The following is a 24,196-nucleotide window of genomic DNA, read 5'->3' as shown; positions in this document are numbered from 1 at the left end:
AATGGTGGTCTTGACTTTTTGGACTTCTTTTGTGTGTGACTGTGTCAGAGTGTTTCATGTCCAGCTGATGTTTCTTTGGTTAACACTGTTCACACCTCTCAAAACCTCATGTCATTACATTAAGTCAGTGGTTCTCAAACTTTTTCTGTCGCACCCCACATTGGAGGAAGAAAAATGTTCATGCCCCACCGCCCCAACAAAATTGTAACAAAATGGTCCATGTTGAATTTTTATTGAAACAACATTTTGTGACTCCTCCATCTTAGCTTTTTCAAATAATAGAATAAAGAAAATTGCAATCACTTTTAAGTAAACGAGATTGCTCCATCAGACAAAAACAAATAAAATGTGCAATCACTTTGTTCGAACAATGCAAATAAAGTTATATCTGTGCAAAAAAGAACTACAATTTGGCAAAAAATTGCTTATTGCAATTTGCTGCAATTAACCTGTTTTGCACTAAACATCTTTTCAAGATAACAACAAAGTGCAACCAGTGAAAAACTAAACAAAACAAGTTTCATACTATCCGCAGCTAGTTTTCAGACATAAAACACAGACTGGTCTCTCCTCATCTCCTACCGCGTTCACTGTGAAACCCAGAGCAAGATAGGAGTCATCGTATGTTCTTCTTGGCTGCTTGCCGTTCGTCTCGGATGCATCGCTTGCGGTTGCTTTTCTGTTCCCGCCAAATGTCTCTTCATTTGGAATGAATGTGAGTCGCCAAGGATCATGGCCGTCGCACATGCGCAAGCGTAACCTGTTAACGGCGTAACGTAAACATTTACACGAAAGTACAGGCATTTCGCCATGTATTTATTAATTACTTTAAAAAAAATGATTTTTTCTTTTTTTGAAATACAAAAATTCTGCATTTCCCCCTGCGCCCCACCTGTAATACCACCCCACAGTTTGAGAGCCACTGCATTAAGTTATGGGAAAGTGTCTCAAAATTAGTGATGTTTTGTACAAAGATTTTGCATTATTCTATGAACATGTTATATTTGGATTCTTTATCTATGACACAAAATTTGAGGAAAGGGCGTATATCATACATTTATAATTTTTGCCAAATTCTATATTCATAAGTACGCTTATATTCATAAGTACGCTTACAAAGAGTTTGAAATGCATTTAAAACTCTGAAACGCTTTACCAACGAAAAGGCCATAAGAACAGCACTGACAGCATTGCCTGTGATGTTTGTAATGACACAATCACATAAGGTTTGTGTCTTAGTGTCTCCTTTTTCTTTCTATATTTCTTGAGATTTTTATGCTTTTATTTTTGTCTATTTTTTTATTCTCTGCAGTTGCCCCTCTGGCATGTTAGCTTAAATGTCTGTATTTTGACGTTTCTTACTGACACTTTGTGCAATTGTTGAATAAAAACTGAAGAATTAAATCTGAGTCATAATCTGTATGATCTTGATGCTGTATTCAGGCTAAAAGTATGCTTTGACCACCAGTTTTGTTTCCACATCGCAGAACCATCAACATGTTCTACAGTCTCAAGAACACACCACCGTAGAACATCTTCACCCAACTCAGCTGTGAATGAGATCAGATCTACACGGGTTCTATCACCGTAACTTTGCAAACATCTTATTGTTCTTATAATGAATTAACATACACATTATATTTACAGTTTTAATTCACAAAAAGGAAAATAAAAAGGGCCTAACTATTTCCCACAACTCAATCAATGAATAAATACCATTTTCTGAAACAATCACAGAGGTGGTGGTGGAAAAAGAGCTTTTTTTTTGTAACTAAATACAAAAGTAAAATGTAAACAACTTGTTTGACATGACAACTGGTTTCTGAAGTAATGGCAGTGGTTAACCATTTTTTAGTTTTCATTATATTACATAAATGTACATGCGTCTGTTTTAAAGCAACACACTTTAAGTCCATTTCACAGCGGTGTTAACTGCTGCCACTGACAGACTCTTTGACGGAGAGGGCTGGTGTCGGGCCGATGTGGGTCCAGATGTAACCTTTCTCTGCTCGGATGGGGATGGTGGGGAACGGAGAGCTCCGGGACTTGAAATATTCAGAGGGGGCGTGACACACAAACTCCAGGAACTCCATCTTTCTGGGCAGATCCTCCTCCGGACCTGATATAAAAACAGACTGTTCGTAACTTGTCACATACATGTCTTGAAAATGGTAAAAATCTCTCATTGCTCACCAACGATGTATGTCCCAGGATCAAACAGGTCCTTTGGACTCGCCTGTGTGGGGATTAACCAGGTCAGTGCAGCGCTCTTTTCACAGTACTGGTCCTGCACGAATCCTCGAATCTGAGCATAGTACGGCTTCCCGTCTTCCTCATCCGTTACCTTGATCACATCTCCTGTCTGGTAGTATACACCCTGAGGATAGAAGTATAAACATCAAGACATGCATCACTGGATGAAGGTTTAGTACAACCGTAAATAGTTGAAGCTGCAATAAGATGAAGAAATGCTGAAAACAGATCAGGAAATGCTCTCAGGTGAATTATATATTGAGCAGAAACATGAGGTTACTACCTTATAGAATACTGATTCCGATGTGATGATTGTTGCAACAGATTCTGGTGCTTTGATTGGCTGAGGAAAGATATCACACACATACAGGGGTCAAATAGATACATTAATAGCACAGCACAATAACGAGAAATAACTACATTTATAGTTACATTTTTTAGCTTGAATATGTGTCTTCTCCCCTTTCCTTTTGTTGACACCTTCTTCTCAGACGCAGGAGCTTTGTACTTGGTGCTTCTCAGCCGTGCAGACCTCCTGTGGATCTCCTGCTTGGACTAAAAAGCAAAACAAACCAGGTATTTAAGTTCCGAATTAGCGCAATTTGGCCAGCTGTGTTGACCTTTAAAATAACCAGAGTCTGGGCTGCACCCAAGAGAAACATTACATGTAAAAAGGCTCATTGAAACACAGTAAACATACCTGCTTTCCCCCGCCATTGCTGGGCTGAGCGATGGAGGACATGGAGGGTCCCGACGCGCCGCCACTGCAGCTCTTCCCTGTGCAGTTGTTGCAGAGGATCTCTCCCTGGTTCCCTTTCTTCCACATCGAGGACGAGGTCGTCTTGCAGACAGCACAGCATGGCTTCAAGCCCAGCGGCATCGTTAAGGGAACGAAGAAATGAACGTTAACTACAGCAGACGATGGCTGCTCGCTCACCAACACCCCACGTGACTCCTTCTTATGACACTAATACAGAGACAGATGTTTCCTTTATGCGACAGATGTGACAACAGATTAATTGCGATGATTACAATAGCATCAAATTGCAAACGGACTGTTTATTTTCGCACCCATATCACCGCCATTGCGAACGCCACTGTTTTCTTCTTCTGGTTTTACGGGGGTTGGCATTCATCTTATTGGTGCATTACCGCCACCTGCTGCTCCGGAGTGTGGGTCAGACAATAGACTTACAATCTGTACCCCTAAACAAACCAAATCAAACAAACTAAATAATGAATGAATTAAAAAACAAAACAAAGAAACAAACTGCTTTCTTCTTCTTCTTTGCCTCTTTGACATCGGCTCTTCTGTGGTTTGCGATTCCTCAGTCAATTTGACACCACTGGAGTGGATGAGACAGAACTCAACATGTCTATTGAGCTTTTATTGTTAGACACAATATACACTTAATTATTAATCGATTGATACAAAACCAGTATGAAGGAATACAGTAAAATATTTAGGGGGAAACAAAAACAGTCTGCACTGTATTAATTAATGTAACATTCGTGTAATGTAATGTCATTTTTGGTGATAATTATGTTCGACAAAAAGTAGTTTGTGACTCCACTCCAACAGGGGGCAGTAATCCAGTCAAGCGGCCGCCAACCACCGTTAATGTGAAGAAGAAGAAGAAAAGCGTCACCGTTCAAAACATACTCCAAGTTCCGCCTGCCTGTCTGTCCCCATGAAGATGTCTCAAAATACTCCAGACAAAGACGACCAATCGTCAACGAACAAGAAAACCATCTCCCTCCCGATATCCAGAGTGAGGTTGATAATGAAGAGCTCCCCCGATGTGTCCTGCATCAACCAGGACGCTCTGTTTCTCACCACCAAGGCAACAGTAAGCAGCCGTTAGTGCTGAGCGCTGCTAACGTTCCAGCCCATTCATCTGCTACAGGGATTAGCCTCACAACGCTGCTAGCTTCTCGGATATACTGTAAATGTAGCTGCTCCATTTTCCCATTTTGAGTTTCTCCCTTTGCTGACTGTTGTGTTGTTGAAGGAGCTGTTCGTCCACCACCTGGCTGTGGCTTCATTCAACAACGGCCCCGGCAAAGAAACCAACTCTCTGTCATACACCGACCTGGCTACCACCGCAGAGGAGATGGATACCTTCCACTTCCTAACAGGTGAGACCCAGCTACGGCCTGGTGGAGCTGCAGGGACCTTCTGCAGCATGTAATGTTGGTCTCTGCTCACTCTTTACCGCTGAGACTTGAGAGCAGGGGTGGGTAGTTCTGAGAAACAGGGACTGTTGTGGAGGGCCAGCCCAGTAGACTGATCTAGATCCTGCTCTATATTATTCTACCTCTGTATAAAAAGCAGTACATTGTATGGTTTTGATAAGCTGTGAGTGGTAAGAGTAAATATTATGATCAAAGTAAATTTGCTTAAGTACTGTACTTAAGTACAAATTCAAGGTACTTTACTTGAGTATTTCCATTGTATTCAACTTTGTACTTCCACTCTACTACATCTCAGAGGTAAATATTGTACTTTTTACTCCACTACATTCATCTGGCAGCTTTAGTTACGTGTTACTTTGCACATTACAACTTTCAAACCTTTCCTAACTACCCAAACTGAATAACAGTGTATAAAGGAGTTAAAGTGAGCTCCACCTGAAACATCTGCAGCAGGAAATGATCCAAACAAATATACATATTTAATATCTATATATAATAGTAAAACACTGACGGGGTTGACTGACATGTTTCTGCAAAATTACTGCTTTAATTACTATTGTTTGGAGTCCAATCACTGACAGGTGATCGTCAGTGAGAGAGGATCTGGATCTGGATTTGTTAAACTCCATCACGGAGAATGTTTGTTCACATATGTAGGTCGATCCAAAGAGAACCAACATCTTCTGAGCATGTTGCTTTTGCAGCTTAGCTAGCATGTTTTTTAATTTTTAATTTTTTAATTTTTTCTAGATATCCTGCCTAAGAAGATCTTGGCTCGAGACTATCTTCAATCTTTGGAGCAAATGCAAGAAGAAGAAGACAACGACGACAACGACGACGCTGCTGACTTTTAAAAAAGACATTGGCTGCATCTCACGTCTGAACTGATGTTATCAAACGTACATGTCCTGTCATTCAAAGAGAGATCTGGCAGAAGAGACGTCCTAAACTTTGTCAATGCTTTCAAATACACTGAGAGTTCAGCTGTAGGGATAATGGAAGACGTTAGTGGACATTGAACTGAAAGTAAAGCCACATATTGGAAAATGTGAAATCAAGTGAAGACTTCAAGAGATCACCTTCAAACACACCGAGTCTTAAAGGAGCGTAGAAGTTCTGCTGTGTGTCTGAGATAGATACTTGATGCCAGAAATCTAAATTTGTAACTATGGCCTAAACAAAGCAGCCGTAGAGGAATCACAATGCAATCGCGCCTCAAGATTTTGACGTTTTCGGATTGGCCCGGATTGGATCTTTTGAAGGTTTTCTGGGAGCAATGTCTGATAAATATCGTGCTTGTTTTGCATTCAGGAGGAGTAAATCGTTTTCTCTTTACAACTTGCAGCCCTCTGTGGGCTAATTCCAAGAACTGATATTCCTCACAGCTGGTGCACAGATGTCTCGGCTCCTGAGTTATGATTGGGTAAACACTTTACAGATGATGTCAAACATTCATTTCGAAGTGAAATATGTCGATGTCACTGATTCTAAGTTGTACATGATAGCTTTAAAAGATATCGTCATGCTTTAGCTACCAGTAGTTTATCATAAATACTTGAAAGTTGTTTAAACTAATCTAAAGTACAAATACCTCCTTTTTTTTCTTCTCTTAACTACATAGCAAGTGAACATGCTGCATCTTTCCAAATGAAATGTATTTACAAGTTCTTTGTTTAGATTTGATATTAAAATAAAGGTTCATGCTGTCTGATATCCATGTTGCTCTGCATGTATTTCACACCCAACCACAGACAGAAACGCGTATGAAAATGCAGTTTATTCATGTTGAATGATTTGTTAAACAAGTCAATTATTCCGCTCCCAGCTTGACAAATGTCTTGCGGTTTTTACGAGCGGCTGCTAGCGTGACCATGAAATCTCCATGTGGAAATATAAAATGTGATGTAACGGCTACATGTGCATCAAATCTCCCTGATAGTGTGAGGTTTAGTTACACATGTTACTTTTAGCTGCTTTGATGACATAAGGTGCAATATTACCAACATAATCCTGAGCATGCATGCATTTGCTTGTTGTACGATAATGTACATGAATATATCAATACGGCACAAATAGGACAACCGGTCCTTGTTGCTGTCACTGCCGGATGAGTTTGTGCAGTCGAAGCTGCATGTTAAGCAAAGTATTCTCTAATTTAGAAAAATGACTCTCCAGGATGTTTGCCATGTGCTCTCTTCCCTCTATGGCGTCTCTTGTGTTGGCAAGATGCTCCTTCATGCTGAAAGAGATGACAAACCACAGTTTTTGTCACACATTTACACACAACTTTGTATGCGATTCTATCAAATAAAAGTCTGTTCTTGCACATCTAATAGAGAAAAGGCACTGAATTGCATTAATTCTCTGCAGCTGTTTTGGTGGCAGAGCCTCGTCCCAGACAGATGACTGTTGGGGAAACATTTGAAATGACTTAACTGTTTGTCTGGGTGCTGTTTCCACTCTGTCTTCTTTGGCATTCAAGCAGCGTTATGTTTAGACCAAACAAGTAACACTGATCCGGAGTTCCTGACTGCCTCACTAACAATGGTTAAGGAATAATCCCACAGCTGGCCTCGGATCAGAATTTACCAGAAACGTAATTTATTTGGTCTCTCTACAGTAGGGCTTTGTGTTGCTTTGCTTTGTGACTGGTCTCTTTAAAGTACGGTTCTAATGTATATAGATATAAATGCAACAACAAAAAAGCCAGCTTGATACATGTTCCTGTTCCTACATCTTTAAATAAGAAATCAGAGGTTCACGTTATTCACACTTCTTCAGTTACTACATTACAGTTTTTTAAATAAATGAGTTATAGGATCCCTTGGGTTATTGAATTAATAGTCCATGGACCGTTGTTCACCTTGTGACGACTCCCTGCTCCTTCCCCTCTTTCCTTGTCTCCTTCAGAGAGGCAAACACCTTCTCCATGGTCTGCATAGTCTCTACCACACTCAGGTGGTCTGAGTGGATCCCCTGGACCTCCTCACTGGCTTGAAGTTCGTAGGAGACCCCTCCCTCCACCCCGCTGGTGGTGGACAAAGCCTGCAGGGCAGCCCTGTTCTGGAGGACAAGCAGACGGGACCTGGCAAACTCCTCGGGTCCGGCTATGTTTTCCCAGCAGACTGCAGAGGATGGCGGTAACCAGAAGCGCTGGGTGCAGTTGACTGGTTTTCCTGGGCTCTCTGTGATGAAGGGGCTGTCAGCAGGGAAGCTGTGAAGCAGGTGCAGAAGAGACGATCCAGAACCCCACTCCAAATCCTCAAGGTCTGGTTCCCCAGAGTGTTGTTCAGGGGGTAAAGTAGGAAGAGGCCCTGCTGCCCCTGCACCCTCTGCTGGGAAACAGACCCCCAGCAGGAGGGAGAAGGACAGGCAGAGCCCAGCACTCACTGCCCCCCGGAGCATCTCCAAACTGGCTGAAACGTGAAGGATAGATCAGACTTGTGGAGCAGTATTCATATTGACACACGCACGTGCGCACGCACGCACACACACACACACACACACACACACACACACACACACACACACACACACACACACACACACACACACACACACACACACACACACACACACACACACACACACACACACACACACACACACACACACACACACACACACACACAGAGCTATCATGGTTGGAAAGGCCATTTGTTGGAATCATGACAGACCTTATAAACTACACATTTTTTCCACTGGAATCTTTTCCTGTAACAAAGCAGTTTTTTTTCACAAAACAGGTCTATCACAACCTCTATCTGCATATTCACACTATTCAAACATTATTTAATGAGCCATGATATCTAACCTAAATCTAATAAACAAAAAATATACGCACAATCCCATGCAGTTTTTAGACAGACTATAATTTGCATGTGCAGGGATGGACATTTTGATGGGCCAATACATTTAAACTTGTTATTTAGAATTAAGAATAGCAGTGATACTTTTAATTGGCATATAACTGTGTCAATATACAGGCACAAAGAGATTTTACCTTCAAAATAAAAGTATAAAATCTGTTGCTTTTAATAAAAAGTACAAAAAGGTTAATTGCAGCTACACTGTTGCCACGTTTCTCCATCAAGAACAAATGATTTTTTTCGGTACAGTAGCTTATACATCTCCAAAAAAGCTGAAGCAGAAATGTAGGTTGTGTTTCATTTCTTAGATTATGTCGAGGCTTTACTCTCATTTAGTGAGCTTCATGGTCTGCCAGCAGTGGAAAGTTAAGAAGCCTCACTCAGCCAATCCGAAACTCCTGATCCCTGCAACATTTTTAGCTCATAAAAAAAACATCCTTTTTCTCAATACCTTGCATCATTTTCACTCATGTCTTGTGTAAATGTAATTGTCTTACCTTGTAAAGAAACCACAGCGACGATGCCGTCTGTGCGTGCTGCGACGCTCCTCCGTCGCCTGAAGTGCTCGGAAAGAATGAGTCGTTGACTGCAGCCTGTTACAAGCGACGTGAATCACTTTTTACTGGCCCGGTTACAGCGGAGCCAGGAGCAAGGATTTCCCGTCAGGGTCTGTGGAGTAATTGAAGGAAACTTGCCCGAAAGAACGTCAAACACACTGGGTGTCTGGCTGGGAATCTGGCACTGACTTACGAGTGCAAACAGCAGACAGGCTTTTATGTAACCTACTTAAAAAAAGAGTAAAAATGAAGTTTCAATGCTGGAGTGTACTTATTTCGGTAAAGTGATAATTTGCAGCCTTGTGTTCCTCGAACGATTTCAAGTCAGTGAGTCTGTGAATGCAGGAGGAGGTGACATGCTATTGGAATGTATGAGCCATTTTACAATGTCCTGAACGCGACCAGACTTGAATTTTGCTCCAAAACATCTAAACATGCAATCATACATGTGCATTGAAACAGTTTGTCAGATATTTATCTTGCTGTTTTAAGAACAAACACAAAGGTTTTAAAAGACTGTTTTTGTCCCAAAAGACTGATACACAACCATCTGTGTTTGTTTAGTGAGTCTTTTGAATGGCCATGGAATTAATTAATGTAGCCTGAGGCTTACACCCTGACATAAGCAACAAGGAATGGGAGGGGCGAAATCTGGCACAACCTATCCAAAGTGTTGTAACGTTAAGGGGGGGGGGGGAGATGAACATGCACACCATCAATCTGAAGAATCATACACAAGTTTAGTAACTTCAAGAGTGGAAAAAGGGAAAATGCAGATCACTCTGGATGAGTCCTGTCCACACTTGCAGGTCCTGCTAATGATTTTCAAACCATTTGGAGAACAAAGAGTAGAAGTTTATTAGTTTTAGTCAGATGAAGAAAATCCACGTTTTTGGCTCAATGGTGAAATATAATCAGGTGGAAGATCCAGAAAAAATAGTCACAGTGACAATTATTGTATTGCATTTGAAATGAAAGAATGAGGTCATTGTGCCAAATTGCAGATTCCTACAAAATAACACTGCACAACAAATCATGTGTGTGCGTGTGTGTGTGTGTGTGTGTGTGTGTGTGTGTGTGTGTGTGTGTGTGTGTGTGTGTGTGTGTAAAACAATCTGAGAATGTTTACAACCCAGCCACAGACAAAAACAACTTGTCATGGGGGTTTGTAAGTGGACATAGTTTGGGTTTAAGAGGTCACAAGGCATAAAGGTTGGTCTAAATAATATATTATGATCTAAATGCTGATACAGCACAGAACAAAGTAATCCTACAATGACATCTAGTGGCACACAATGGAAACCGCTGCTTCATTGATTTATCAGTGTATCCATCCCTCCATCAATTAAACACTGTTCGGAGTCCCAGTCGGACATTTTATACAGTCATTTATGACAATATGGACTAAAATATATAATAATGACGTGCATGTGTTTTCAGGCTTCACACTTACATTTTAATTCCAGGATATAATCTTTGCACTAAATTCCATCACAGTATTAAGCTCAATGTGCACGAGCGCTGCCCATGCCCCGGGTCGTGTCAGTGAGGGGCGGGGAGAAGGGAGAGGGAGGGGGGGGGATCACCGCGGAGCTCCTCCCTCCTCCAGGCTGCCGTCACCGGGGCTGCTGGACCGGAGCAACTCGGCACTAACAACCAGCCGCCGGCTGCTCCTCCGTGCTGAGCGAAGACTCGGTGCAGCCACGAGACTGCCCGCCGTCTCAGCCCGTCAAAAGTCTTCGCGGTCCACGGTGGACGACATGGCCTCCGACGGCATGGACGAGCGATCTCCGCTGCTGTCGGGTCCCAACTCCGACAACGTGACCCCCACTGCTCCCCCGTACCTGCAGGATTCAAGTGCCCGAGGTAAACCCCAGCCTGCGTGCTGAATCATTTCTTGGGCGTATCGAGTTTGCGCGTAAATAAAACTGCAGCAATGCAAGACATAGGCGAGGGCAGTCGCTCCGCAGCTGGGAAAAAAGGTGGAGCTCGCACTGTGAGAACTGGAGCAGTGGGTTAGAGGAGAGGGGCCTACAATAACAGCAGGCTTTGCTTTTACTGCAGAAATGCTCACATCGAGACTCGGTGGAGCCTGTCATGTTTTGGGTCATCGCCATAAGAAACGGTAGCCTCTGAGTCGTGATGTGAGGCCTCGTTGGAGGTTGGCTTTAATGTTGTTGATTGACGGGGGGGGGGGGGGAGGGAGAGACGACCCACTGCAGATGATGAAGGCAGCCGAGCAGCCTTTTGTCCCAGCTTCAGATCGACAAACAAGGGCCCAGATGTGTCCTTGGTGGATGGGATCGAACCCAAAGCATGCCATAATGTCATAGTGTGTTACATTAAGCTGTCAAAATAACAACACATATTTGGCCTTGATCTTGCGAAGACGGTTTGAATATATTCTCGCATTTTCAGTACAGGACATGTGCATGGACAGCAAGGAACCTGAGTGTCCACATTTTGCTTAGTAAACAGCTGGATGTAGGTTACAGCACCGTAATGCATGCAGGGCTGAATGACCCAGGCAATTGCTGCTCATAAATCCACGGTCCTCTCAGTTTGTAAGCTGCTGTCAGGGCTGGCCTTTGCACTGAATGTAGTCTGATTATGAATTCGTGTTGCGGAAGATAAAACCCCATTTTGAAGTTTGGAGACATACACAAAGACACGTGCTGTTTCTTTTGGCTGGAGGCTTTACTAAATATATATATATATTTTAAAAACCTTCCCTCTTGGTGTTTATACAAAAACATCCAGATCAGACTCATATCAACGGGTTATGTTTTGTCGTAACATAAGTACAGTTAGCTTCAGGCTCTGTGCCCTAAAGTTCCCTCTTTTTGTACCTTTTTGTTCTGGGCTTTCTTTAAAATGTCACAACACTGGTTGTTCTGCTGCAAATGAATTGACCGCGTAATACTTCTCATAGAGAATTTCAGGACAAACGGCTAATATCAAGCACAACACAAGTGTTGAAAGAAGAAACTATTTTGTTCTTCTGACGCATTCTAATCTTTCAGAGTTCATATTTCACCGCCGGATTATTCATGAAGCCTTTAATGCTGGACTGTAATAACCTGTGAACTGACAGCACTGACTTAGTAAAAGCCGAAATGAATGTCGGTATATTTCGTGGCCCACTTTCTCCTCCCTCCCTCTCTGCAGTCTGGATTATGGCTAATTCCGGTTTCTCTGGGCTTGTTGAATCCTCTCTCAGCCAATTTGCAAAATGGATTAATCCGAGTCAAAGAAGCCAAAACTGAAACACAATCACTGAGATGGTACTTTGACTGTGATTAGGATTGAATAAAATATGTCATTATGTGAAAGTGACTGCAACCTTTGCTGCATTGATTCCCTGAATATCTTTACAATCTGACACGAAAGAACTACGACTCCGTTGCCTGATGATCAGAGTTGTCAGGTTTTATTCAGCTCTATCATCTGAATGGTTAGACTGGCGCTGTGCTTGATGTTGTTGCCACCCCGCTTGATGTTTTTGCGCTTGAATGGCAAAGTAAATTGACTGCAACAAAAGGTTGTGCAAACCTTGAAAGTGTTTGAATTCATCGTTCGTGTTGTTTCTCAGAGTCGGGGCTTCACTGATGCATAGAAAGCTGTTAAAATACACATTTTCAAACCAGCAATGGTAGACCGGTATATTCAAGGGTATTCAAAGCAAAGTCTTTCAAAGGTGGAGTCAAGAATCTACAATATGTATCCTCGTACTGTACACTTAGCTGGTCAGGGAAGTGCTAGTTGTCCAGGGTAACTGGGAACGATGAGTCCATATTGTTTTTACTGTCAACAAATCCACTGAAAATACCAAAACCCCAAATGAGTTGATTCTACGAACTAAGTTGACTACGATTGGTTGGTCATCACCGTCACTGTATGTTTGCTTCGTGGTAATTAATCAGCTTCGTCAATGCCAAAAAAGGGGGAAACAACTTTTGAGGAACTGCAGAAATATTTAGCTAAATATTATGACATTATTTGAAGGCCATATCCTTCACCCCATACACTGGAGCTCCACATCTGTATCAACTGATAGTAGTCCCCAACAAATAAACAATTTACTCCCATCTGAGTAACATTCGCTAGAATCTACAGTGCCCAGATGTTTGAAAGTCTTTAAAAGCAAATGTACCTTTGAATGTGTGTCTTTAGCAGCCGCTAATGGGCTAAAGTGAGACAGAAAATACTGAGACTCTGATTCAATGTTGGTTTTAATCTTTTCATGGGGCAACACAAATATAGAGCCTTATCCTTTCAGTTTTTAAAGAGTTTTTGTTCCATGTCACATGAGGAACAGGAAGCAGAATAAAAAAATTAAAAGAAAACATCCCTGAGCAGCTTGTGTCCAACAGCAGCTTCTCAGTCAGCCGTTCTTCAACACAAACCACAAGTCTCATCACACCACTGACGGCACCAGCTACAGGCAGGACGTGATGGCGGCTGAGTGTTGCGGTGCTGCCGGGGGTTGTAGTAGCGCGTCCTCTCGTCTTACCTCTGGCTCCGAGGACAGCCAGTGCAAACTTATAGCTGCTATCAGTTGCAGTCGTGCATTGGGACAACTTCACAGCAGAGAGAGAAGCGAGTGGAAACGGGCCTCTCCTGAGATTGACACCCGGTGGTGGATAACAGACTGCTGACTGTGTTTAAGGATTGTATTTCATACGTTTTGGATTAACTCGGCTAAGTAGAAATGGATCACCATGTGCTGCCCGTCCACAGTAGTGTCCAGTCTTTGGCATACTTTGGTTGTGATTCGAGCCACGTTTGCCCAGTTGTAGACGGGGAGTCCCATCTGTCAAGTGATCTCAGAGCCAAGCACGTTTACCTCTTGACTCGTCCCATTATCTCATTCAGAGTGAAGGAAATGGGCCATTTGTCAGATTCGAGGGCTCCTATGCGTTTGGTCAGTAGACTCGGGTCAGGTTTAACAAAGACTTGATAATAGCACAAGAGATACTATTATACGCTGTATTGTGGTTGATGGTCATTTGTTTTTGGCAAATCATTATCTCCATCATTGATTGACCTGTTGATCATTTTCTCAGTTAATTCAATCAATGTGTGGTCTTTAAGATGTCAGAAAATACAATTTAGTATAACTGCAGACACACACACTTCTTGCTTATAATTTAAAATGAATTCTATTTGATGAATTCTCCATATTTCTTCTATTTATAAAGTTTGCTGTTAGATGATCATTCTTTTCAGGAGTAAATAACAACACCAAATTAATTTAATGTTGAAGGTTGAATTCAGTGTTTGAATGGAGTTTTAAGTGCGACACAGATCGTCTTTGCTCGACTACTACACTAGTAGTTGTAAAGGTGGTCACTGGTTCAAATCTATGGCTTAAATGCATTAAAGATTAAAACCTTGACAAACACATGGAATGTAGACTAATAACAGAATGTGGGATTAAACAGGGCGGCGGTCATTTGACTGGCATCCGTAGTTGGTTCACAGGAGTTCTTTCAGACACTAAGAGAACATTCTTTAAGCCTGGCCATTTGATTATGTTGATTACACTTGTTTATGAAACACTAATTAGTCGACTGGCTTTTCTTTGCTTCTCAGCCAAAAATATTTCGGAGCTCATTCGCCTCGTTAGCAGAGACATTTTAATAGCTGCCCATCCGATGTCTTAAAACCTCTTTGTCCATCAAATATGGGTGTAGGTGGTACATCTTTCACAAACAGTTGGATTCTACCAGACATAAAGTATTTATTTCTAGCCATGTATTGTGTCACAAATACCTTAAATGTTAACATTGTCTGCGATCGCGTTGGCATGTAAAAGGGCCCTTTGTTTCTTTCTTAAACATACGGAGTGGCGCTCGGCTCCTGACAAAGAGTCACATGTTGAGCAATCAGAGTCGTACACAGGCTGCCATGAGGTTGCGTGATGAGTATGTGCAGCAGTGTTTCCAGGCTGCCCACCACACACTCGGATTAATAGTTACTAAGAGAGACATAACTGAATAACCTGTATGTTTTATACCTTTTTGAGAAAAGTTATTCCAGAGAATGATTCCTAATGGTAATAATTGTGGTTGTTAGTTGTTTTGGCATGCATCAGACGTTTGTTTTGTGTTGCATATTGTTGTGGGGAGCTTAACATGAAATGAAAGCTGCAACTAAAGATTATTCTCATCATCATCCGTTAATATGCTTAACTTAAAGGCCGTTTACTTTGATCTCTTCCACAGCTTTAAGCTGCGTCTTGTGGCCTTTATCAACCAATGACTTTCCGTCCTTCAATTTAATTCTTGTTTAATTGCTCATGTGATGTCTAACATCTTAGGGATCCTGGTGATTTGGCCTGTTTAATGCCTGAAGTTGTATTGATGCATGCAGTTAACAGCTGGCCCGTGTGTTGTGTGCTTTGCGCTCCTCCTCTTTTCAAAGCCGAACGACCTCCTCCCTACACAGCCATCGCGAGCCCCGACGCCGGCGGTGTGCCCGTCATCAACTGCCGCGTATGTCAGTCGCTCATAACCCTGGATGGAAAGCTGCATCAGCACGTGGTCAAGTGCACAGTCTGCAATGAAGCTACAGTAAGTGGAGGCCGTTGTTGAGGCCGGTGACGGCTTTATTGATGGCGTTTGCCATTGAGTCGTTGTAGTTCAACTGTCAAGTTGAGAAAAGACATTTAGTCTTCAGTTTTATTTGAGCTGGTTATCACTGCTCGCCTCTCCTTTTTCCACAATCAATTCACATTTCATCTCTTCGGCAATCGAATCACACATGCACATGCTTTTTTGTGTTATTGCGCAGCATCATTTTGAATGATAAAATATGGAATTTGTCAGCAATTGAGAGAGAAACCATTTGCTTTTGATGCCATGTGTTTTGGACTATTTTACATCTTGGCAATGTCCACCTTTTACAGCTGTACCAGATGTTGATGTGGACATCGGTCACATCGATCAATCAGTCCAGTGATAAGTGCTCCATATGACTTGAAATGTGTCTAACTGAGAGCTTTGATCGATCTGTCAGTGGAGAACGAGGATGATAAACGGATGTCATCACAAAAGGACATTTCCACTGGCTGATGTTTGTGGTGCTTATTCATCAACACAGTCATTTCTATTTCTATTAAACTCAAACATCATGGTGTCCTTCAGTTGTTGCATCTTATTCCAGCTCAGGTTCACCAAACACTGCAGACACAGATCTATAGACTGAGCGATGTGCATCAGCCGCCTGCCATCAACTCTACATACGATTTTGATGTTTTGCCTTCCAGCCCATCAAAACTCCCCCAACAGGGAAGAAATATGTGAGGTGTCCCTGTAACTGCCTGCTCATCTGTAAAGACACGTCGAGGAGGATAGGATGTCCTCGACCAAACTGGTAGGTAGCTGGTGGTCACGTTCAGTCTGTGTGTTTACGTCTTTCACAACGCCAAAGAAAAGGCAACTTTTATAACGCAAATCAACACCTTTAATGCCATCAAAACCTTTATAATCCTGTCTTGGATAGGTTGTAATTAATATCTCGTCCATCTCTTTGTTCCTTCGACAGCAGACGGATAATCAACCTGAGCCCAGTGATGGTTATCCCAGAGGAGCAACCCGCCCAGCCGGCACTGCCCATCCAACCTGAGGGGATGAGGGTGGTCTGCGGCCACTGTGGCAACACCTTTCTTGTACGTAAACCAACCAGGACAACCAACATCTAAACCAATCGCAGAAGTTGTTCATGCATAAGTGTTGCTGTGCTGTTGATGGGACATGCACATTAAAAATATTGATAGTCAAACCACATTCAGGGATGGACACGGGGGATTGTCTACAGTATTATAGCAGAGTTGCACAGTTCGCTGACATGGAGGTTTAAATACCTTAAACCTCTATTTATCCTGTTATATATATATATATATATATATATATTTTTTTTTTTATATATATATATATATTTATATATATATATATTTATATATATTTATATATATATATATATATATATATATATTTATATATATATATATATGTTAATAAAAGGAACCGCCAGGTCCATTGAAGGGAGAAGGTGCAGAACCTGAGGTATTGAGTCAGTATGACACAGACCCGCGTGTCAAAATCAGTGGTATGATCCTCTTAACGTGTGCAAATTGTTGCTTGCGCTGTCTGTAGGGCAGTGAGGACGCCAGAACATCCCAGCCAATGTCTAGCCTCCCCAGCGATGGCTCTCCCCCAGCACCACAAGAGGTTGAGAAAGCTGGTCATGCTGGTGGACACACATTAACAACAGCCTAACCTGCTCCAGTTCAATCTGCGGCCTTATTTACACTGGTGATAATATGACTTTGTAGACATCTGGCTTTGAAGAGCGCTTCAGTTGAAGAGCAACTTGTATTTCATTTTTAAGTGTAAAAAAAAACCTGGTTTGAATCAAGATGGTTTGGCCTGAATTTCTATTGAGTTTTTCATTCCTTCTCTCAAGCCAGATGTCGAAAGTCGCATATTAAACTTGTTTCAATAGGACCTTAAATCTTTCCAATCTGTGATGGATAAACATTTTCGTAACACTGCTTTTAACATCAAACCCCTTAATGAAACAATTGTATATTTACAACCCTAACTAATATATCACAAGAGTCATTTTAGATGTTAATTTAGCCTCCAATACAGACATAATAAATAGATTTACAACCTGCAAACCATCATAATTGATCATCGTGTAAAATCATTCCCGGTAGATCTCGTGGTGATTGTTCTAAAAGTACATTCGTATAATAGTGTGTTGTTGTATTTACGTGTTCACATGTGCTCGCGTGGATGCTCCTGTCATGTCACTAAACTGAGCTTCGTCTCTGTTTCCTCACAGTGGATGGAGCTTCGGTTTAACACACTAGCCAAGTGTCCCCACTGCAAAAAGATGTGAGTCCATCAAGCCTCCATTCAACTCATTACAATGAATCACTGTGCCACACACAAGTGAATATGTTTTGGATGATTATTTCTTGCCGTTGATGGCCGCCATTGGTTTTCATTTCATTTCTGTACGGTTGGCAAATCATTTAGCAGACTCTTGAAACTTTCTTAAATGTAAAAAGCATCAAGTCTTCATTAATTGTCGTCAGAGTTACATTATCATTCCCTGGTTTTACAGTTAAAGACTAATTTAAAGGTGCAATATATGGGATTGTGAGTATTAAAATAGCAGCAAACAATCAAACAAGCATTTTAGTTTAGCTTACGTTATGGTCGCCGAGCTTTGGAGGTCTGGACTTTGTAGTTGTTGGAAGGAGAGGGGAGGTGATGTGGGCTAATCTAGACGTGTGGCAGGAATTAAAGCCTGGCCTCAATACATGTAATGGTAACAGTGCAGGAGGGTCACAGAGTTGAGAAGTGGTGGGAGGGCATCAAGAGGTGTGTCTGAAAGGGATGATAGGGACTTTATCTATGGCGATGCTGAGACGACAGACCTCTGCCTCAGAATAACAATCTGCTGTCTTTGCCTCGATCTCTGGCTCTTATTTCTGCATCTTTTTCTATTCCTCCGCATGTGAAGTGTTGTAGTAGGGCTGTTTTTTTGCTGATCAGACTGATGCACTGTTGATCCAGTCTGTTTGCCTCATTAATTCTTGTTTTGCAAGTGATGTTCAGCTCTTAACTCTTTAAAAAAAAATCCTTTGAATATAGGCCTGCTGCATATATGGGCACAGGTCAAATGAATGAGATGGTCAGGTGGCACAATTGTGAACAGTGAGTTGAACAAAGACGAAACGTGAAAGCAGGGGAAGAAGGAGTACGAGACGGTAAGAAATCAGGTGATCGGGCTCCCCTTAAGCCATCTGAATACCAACGATTCCTGAAGAATGCTTGAGTCCCGTCACATGAGAGGCATGTGAGAGCGGAGAGGGGGAGGAAAGTAAAGAGAGGATGAAGCAAAAAAAGAAACAAAGAAATTGATGCTGAGGGGCAGTCAACTTGTGCATGTGTTTGTATGCAGTCTGGACGTTGGAACATGTGACCGGCCTCCGGCGCTTTCATGTGTTACGTAAAAGAGGAAGAGAGACATGTTTGGCTGCTGTAAAGTGAGATCACTGGCAAAATGGAATGAAGTCGTATCAGTCAACATCATAACACAAAATGATTCAAATGTGTTTTTTTCCAACCATAACCACATACAAATATAAAAAGTATAAAAAAGATATAGAAGAATGAAATCTTCTTTCTCACAGAACCAAAACATAATCATCTAACATGTAGGAGTGACCTGTGTTTCTCTCATCACTCTCTTTCTGCAGATCCTCCGTTGGCAGTGCGCTCCCCAGGAGGCGTTGTTGTGCTTATATAACTGTAGGAATGATCTGCATTTTCATTGGAGTGGGTTTAACGGTAAGCACTGTCTTCGTCTTGTTTGTGTTCTTTTGTTTTTATACATGCAACGCTTTCAAAACAAAAGTTCCAAAGCGCTTCACGACGAAGGCATTTAGCAGGAGATATCAAACGGGCAGCATAGTGACAAACTCACGAGCACCAAAAGGGAAGTGACAAAGAAATACGATTTTAAAGGCAAAACATCATAAAAAGAGAGATAATAGATGTGTGTCTGGAGAAGTTTTTTAAACAAGACAGGAGTCTACAGCCACGTTAGCAGCTTGGATGCTATGTTAACATAGTAACAGGCTCTGTATCCAGTTGAATATCCTCTTAATAGGACATGTTACAAAGACTTTACAAAGGGTTCTATGTTCTCAGCAATGCTTTTCTTCCATTCGGTGGGTCAACATGTAGAAATGACTCATCTACAGCTTAACTGATGTTATATTCACTGAAATATGTGGACAGACAGGTTCTTTGACTGATCAACGTTTTTATCTCCAGAGTGGCTGAATGGATTTGAAATGTCCGTCTTTGTTATTTTGCAATTTGAATTGAAGATAGTAACTTGCACTCATCACAAAGTACAGCTGAGGATGATGGAACCGTCACTACTTTTGCAGGAACATGAATGTGTGAAGCAAACTTCACAAAAATTCCATCCAACAGTTTGATGGATATTTGAATCAAAACCACAAAAGTGAAATGCTGCTAAAGGAAAAGTCAGGGGATCAGAAATCGTTAGCTTTCATCTTCTGAAGAACACGGGGGCCTTTTTAAAATGTCATGGCATGTTGAGATATTGAAGTCTGGACCACAGTGGCAGACCAACACGACTAGCAGACATTTCCATCCACAGAGCCACGCAGCCGAGATCTGGAACTCTCCAGTGGACTTTAAATGACTATATGGTCACAACACGTGAGACATGTTAAGATGTGCTTTACAGTGTACATAGATTATAAAAAAGAAGAAGGAATAAATAGAGCAATATAAAGTGACATATCTTGTGTAGCGGTTTTAGTTCTACAAACTGTTCAGAGAACAAAAACGATATGTTTTTGTTTTTTTATAAACAGCCACATATTGCTCACTTTTTCACAGTATATCAGAGTCACTTTGGACTTTTACAACGTGTTATAATGCTATTAGAATCATAATCTCTTGATAATGGTCTCATGAGATTACAGTCCCTAACATCAAGGTTACTGAGCTTGTTGCAATTTTTCTGGCACTTTCCTGATGAAGTGGATGTCTGATTGATGAAGTCTAACATAACAAACTTCATTTCATGAATCTCTCTCCTGCAAGAAAGAAGGTAATATTCTTGGTGTTGATATTTCACCCACGTCTCTTCCTCTTCTCTGTATTGACAGGTTGGGACTCGGGACTTTGCCAATCGTTACAACGCCACCTACGTGTCCTGGGCGTTCGCCTACCTGCTGGGTCTCATCTGTCTGATACGAGCCTGCTACTGGGGCGCTATCAAAGTCAGCTACCCGGAGAATAGCTTCGCCTAGAGCGGACTCGGCATGGCTGCAAGAACAAACCTCACTTTTTGTTTTTTTTTGCCATCCAGATTTTAAACCGGTCATCTCCAGCAGAGAGGAACGCCTGCAGAGCCTCTGGACAGGAGTGTGTTGAAGAGGTGTTGTGTGTGTGTGTGTTTGAAGAGGTGTATGTTGGAGGTGTAGCTTGAATCTTATTGTTTTTGTCTGGAATGTTTTCGAGAGTTTTGACCCACTGAACAAACCTAATGTATGTCAATTAGTCCTCCTACTAGTCCACAAGGACTAAAATCCTGCCCAGGTTTTGCCAAAATCCTCCAAAATCCAGAATCAACTTTAAAAAACTGTGATTTTTCTTTTAAAAATGACAACATAATGTTTAAAAACAATGTTTAGCAGACTGGTTGGATTTGGTCTTTCTGGATCTTTTTTTTTTCTTTTTGTTCTTTAGCACTTGATTTCTTTTGTTACTGACCAGACCAAAATGAGACAACCTCCTAAGAACAGTTTGCCCATTGCACTACGATTATATGCAATTGTGTGTGTTGTTTTGCTGCTAGTTAAACTCCAGCTACAGAAAGCTGCAGACCCATACTGTATTGAAACCATTTATCTTGCCTGTGTGTACACTGACATAGTATTGCTGTATGATTTTTTAACTCTCTAAATCAGGGGTCTCAAACTCATTTTCACTCCGGGCCACATCAGCATCATGGTCGCCCACAAAGGGCCGGTTGTAAATGTCACTACTCGTAACATATTGTTAAATAACTCTCTGCATTCACAGTTTAAAGTAGTCTTCAATGTGCTCACAATACATTTCCATGTTAAATGTACAGTAACCAGCCAAAGAGCTGCTTCTATGACTGTTTAAGTATCTCATAATTTTGACTTTCAATCTCATCATTTTGACTTTCAATCTCAGAATTTTGACTTTCTATCTAGAATTATGACTTTCTATCTCATAACTTCGACTTTCTATCTCATAATTTCGACTCTGGGGATATTTTTATTGTCAAGTCTAACTTAAAATTTTTTTTTTTTTTAAATAAAAATTTAAACTTTTTTTTTTTTTTTTTTTTGCTGGCGGATTCGCGGGCCACATAAAATGACGTAGCGGGCCGGATTCGGCCCGCGGGCCGGGAGTTTTAGACCCCTGCTCTAAATGATACATTTTTAAAAGAAATTATTGAATACCCGTTTGTGCCAACTTTGCTGCCCAGTATTAGTCAAGAAGAGCAAAAGATCAACAGGAGCATGTCTTTTTTTTAAATATCAAAGTGTTAATTTTTGGTGTTATGCAGCTTTTAACTCACTACAGCAATAACCCTTTTATTTTAAGTTATTTTGAACCTCCCTTTGTTTTCCACTGCTCTTCCGTTGCCTTCTCAATGGTGGAATGTGATCCCAGAACATGGGGACTCATGTTTGCATGTTGACTCTCTTATGCTCTGTCACTGAGGTGGTGTTTTTGTCAGTTTCCAGAGCGGTAGCTGAGGATTATGATGCTCCTGTCTTTGCTCCGTCTGCCTGTGAGTTAGAATGTAAACCCTCCTCTTCCTCCCTCTGCTTATAATCGCCGCTCTGTGACCTCCGGTGAACTCTGTGCTAGCTAGCATCGCTATAGGCTAACTCTGCTTCCTGTCTGTTCACCTTGACCAGTGGGCGCCGCTCAAACTTCTAACATTGTTTTGAATGTGATGACGACGATGATGATGATGAAGCAGAACATAATGTTAGAAAACTCTTTGTACATAGCTCAAATTCAGTACTTGGAAAACTGTAGGGAACGGTGAAAGCAGACGATGGCTCGTGGGTCTTTTTAAAAATGATAATTTATCAATAAAATGCAAAAACTGCCTGTATTGTACAGTTTGCTCATTGGCTGTGATGTTTCAGACTTACCACATGTAAGGACATACGCCTGCACACAAGGTTCAACAAAAGGGGTGCACTTACGTCATTTAGAGATCCCTTTCTTGAGGGTTTCCATTTAAGCCTACTTTATCGCGTCACTACATCTCAGAGGGAAATATGGTACTTTTTACTCCACTACATTTATTTGACAGCTATTGTTACCTTTAAGATTTAACATTTTCACAAAAAAACATGATGATCTCATGAAATGGGATGCATTACTTAGATTAAACCTTCCAACAATATAAAGTGTTACAAGTATGAGTATTAAAATGCTGTTTGTTGTCTTGCAGATTTACTGATTTGAGTGATTACATGGTCTATACAGGTAATAAGAATAATGATAAACCTGTTGTACAAAAATATTTAGCTGATACTTATAAGTGTTCATATTTCCTGACCAATTACAAAAGCCGGAATAATTCTCAGCGGCCTGTTCTTTCACTGCTATGTGCCCACATGGTGGTGCCATTTGCAAACATTTGATAAAGCATTTTAGTTCGCTGTGTTAAATGCTTTAGTGTGTGTGGTAGGGGCCCAATCCCAAAGTCCCCCCTAAGGCCTTAAACCCTGAGCCCTTAGGGACTTACTGACAACCTGGTAAATTGTTGAGTGTGAGAGACTGTAAGGGCTTGAAATTATGTAAATAGGAATGGGACAGCACTTTGCTGCAACATGTCACGTTATCACGACAACGTCAAAAAATATTATGCATAAATAATATGTGGGGATTTACTTTTTTGAACAAAATTAAATGTTTGACGAATAAATCTGTAATATATAATCTCTGCTTCCATTCCTCTGATTTCATGTGTTTGATGTTCCATCTTCAATCCTTGTTTTTGAGTAATATTCCAGGCTGAACACACATGTGCTGTCCTCTTTGTTTAAAAAATTTTTTTTTACGCTTCCACTGGTAACCCCGTGTTTAATGTCACATTGCTATGAATTGTGGGTAGTTCCCTTGGGCAAAGTCTGCAGAAATGCAAATGATTCATAAAGGGCTCAAAATGTCTGCAAGAGAGCCTGAAAACACTCGATGAAACAAACTAGTCGGATTAGGAATTAAGTATCCATCCGTGATACTTCCATAATTGTATAACCATAGAACTCTAAACAACTGTTCCTTGATGTGTTGTTTTTGAGATATGGCGTTAACAGACTAAACAAGCCAATAACTAGGGGTAAAAACATGATACACAACAATGTAGCGTCTTTATTTATGATTATCTTATTGGAGACATTTAAGAAACAACAGAACAATGTTTTAATGAGCTCACCAGAGCTGCTACAATTGATACAAGTATCTCTCTCTCTCTCTCTCGCTCTCGCTCTCGCTCTCGCTCTCGCTCTCTCTCTCTCTCTCTCCCCCCTCTCTCTCCCCCCCCCCCCCCTCTCTCTCTCTCTCTCTCTCTCTCTCTCTCTCTCTCTCTCACACACACACGCACACGTACACACAGCTCACTTCAGCTTTCATTATCTACTCCGGGCTGCAGATAATGTCACTTCAAACAAAGTGATGATGTCAGATCATCAGATGG

At 41.3% G+C, this 24,196-nt stretch overlaps 4 protein-coding genes across 6 annotated transcripts; 2 read left to right on the top strand and 2 right to left on the bottom strand.

Annotated features, from left to right (window-relative positions):
* Nucleotides 1-1,562: 1,562 nt before the first annotated feature.
* Nucleotides 1,563-3,355, bottom strand: gatad1 (GATA zinc finger domain containing 1). 2 transcript variants are annotated; one of them, XM_079288626.1, is made up of 6 exons: nt 3,325-3,355; nt 2,954-3,115; nt 2,686-2,808; nt 2,537-2,596; nt 2,194-2,377; nt 1,563-2,119 (listed from the first exon to the last, which is right to left on the bottom strand). In XM_079288626.1, the coding sequence occupies exons 1-6, from the start codon at nt 3,337-3,339 to the stop codon at nt 1,929-1,931; spliced, it is 735 nt and encodes a 244-aa protein (XP_079144752.1). In that variant the 5' UTR covers nt 3,340-3,355; the 3' UTR covers nt 1,563-1,928. The 2 variants fall into 2 exon arrangements, with proteins under 2 accessions (XP_079144752.1, XP_079144751.1); XM_079288625.1 differs by having other exon boundaries at nt 2,954-3,350.
* A 582-nt stretch (nt 3,356-3,937) lies between these two features.
* Nucleotides 3,938-6,160, top strand: chrac1 (chromatin accessibility complex subunit 1). The gene is made up of 3 exons (XM_079288250.1): nt 3,938-4,103; nt 4,266-4,392; nt 5,200-6,160. The coding sequence occupies exons 1-3, from the start codon at nt 3,945-3,947 to the stop codon at nt 5,301-5,303; spliced, it is 390 nt and encodes a 129-aa protein (XP_079144376.1). The 5' UTR covers nt 3,938-3,944; the 3' UTR covers nt 5,304-6,160.
* A 46-nt stretch (nt 6,161-6,206) lies between these two features.
* LOC306791496 (uncharacterized protein) lies at nt 6,207-9,185 on the bottom strand. Its single transcript, XM_079288249.1, has 3 exons — nt 8,816-9,185; nt 7,313-7,865; nt 6,207-6,688 (listed from the first exon to the last, which is right to left on the bottom strand). Exons 2-3 carry the CDS (start codon nt 7,852-7,854, stop codon nt 6,547-6,549), a joined length of 684 nt encoding a protein of 227 aa, XP_079144375.1. The 5' UTR covers nt 7,855-7,865; nt 8,816-9,185; the 3' UTR covers nt 6,207-6,546.
* Nucleotides 9,186-10,523: 1,338 nt separating this feature from the next.
* Nucleotides 10,524-23,340, top strand: pip4p2 (phosphatidylinositol-4,5-bisphosphate 4-phosphatase 2). Of its 2 annotated transcripts, none has more exons than XM_079288380.1 (7): nt 10,524-10,741; nt 15,326-15,450; nt 16,146-16,252; nt 16,424-16,547; nt 17,729-17,781; nt 19,155-19,245; nt 20,607-23,340. In XM_079288380.1, the coding sequence occupies exons 1-7, from the start codon at nt 10,636-10,638 to the stop codon at nt 20,748-20,750; spliced, it is 750 nt and encodes a 249-aa protein (XP_079144506.1). In that variant the 5' UTR covers nt 10,524-10,635; the 3' UTR covers nt 20,751-23,340. The 2 variants fall into 2 exon arrangements, with proteins under 2 accessions (XP_079144506.1, XP_079144505.1); XM_079288379.1 differs by having other exon boundaries at nt 15,302-15,450.
* Nucleotides 23,341-24,196: the final 856 nt, after the last annotated feature.

The sequence above is a fragment of the Melanostigma gelatinosum genome, assembly GCF_949748355.1.
Source record: "Melanostigma gelatinosum genome assembly, chromosome: 17".
Taxonomy (NCBI): Eukaryota; Metazoa; Chordata; class Actinopteri; order Perciformes; family Zoarcidae; genus Melanostigma; species Melanostigma gelatinosum.
Note: the sequence above shows the minus strand (reverse complement) of the source record. Positions and strands in the feature narration are given on the sequence as shown.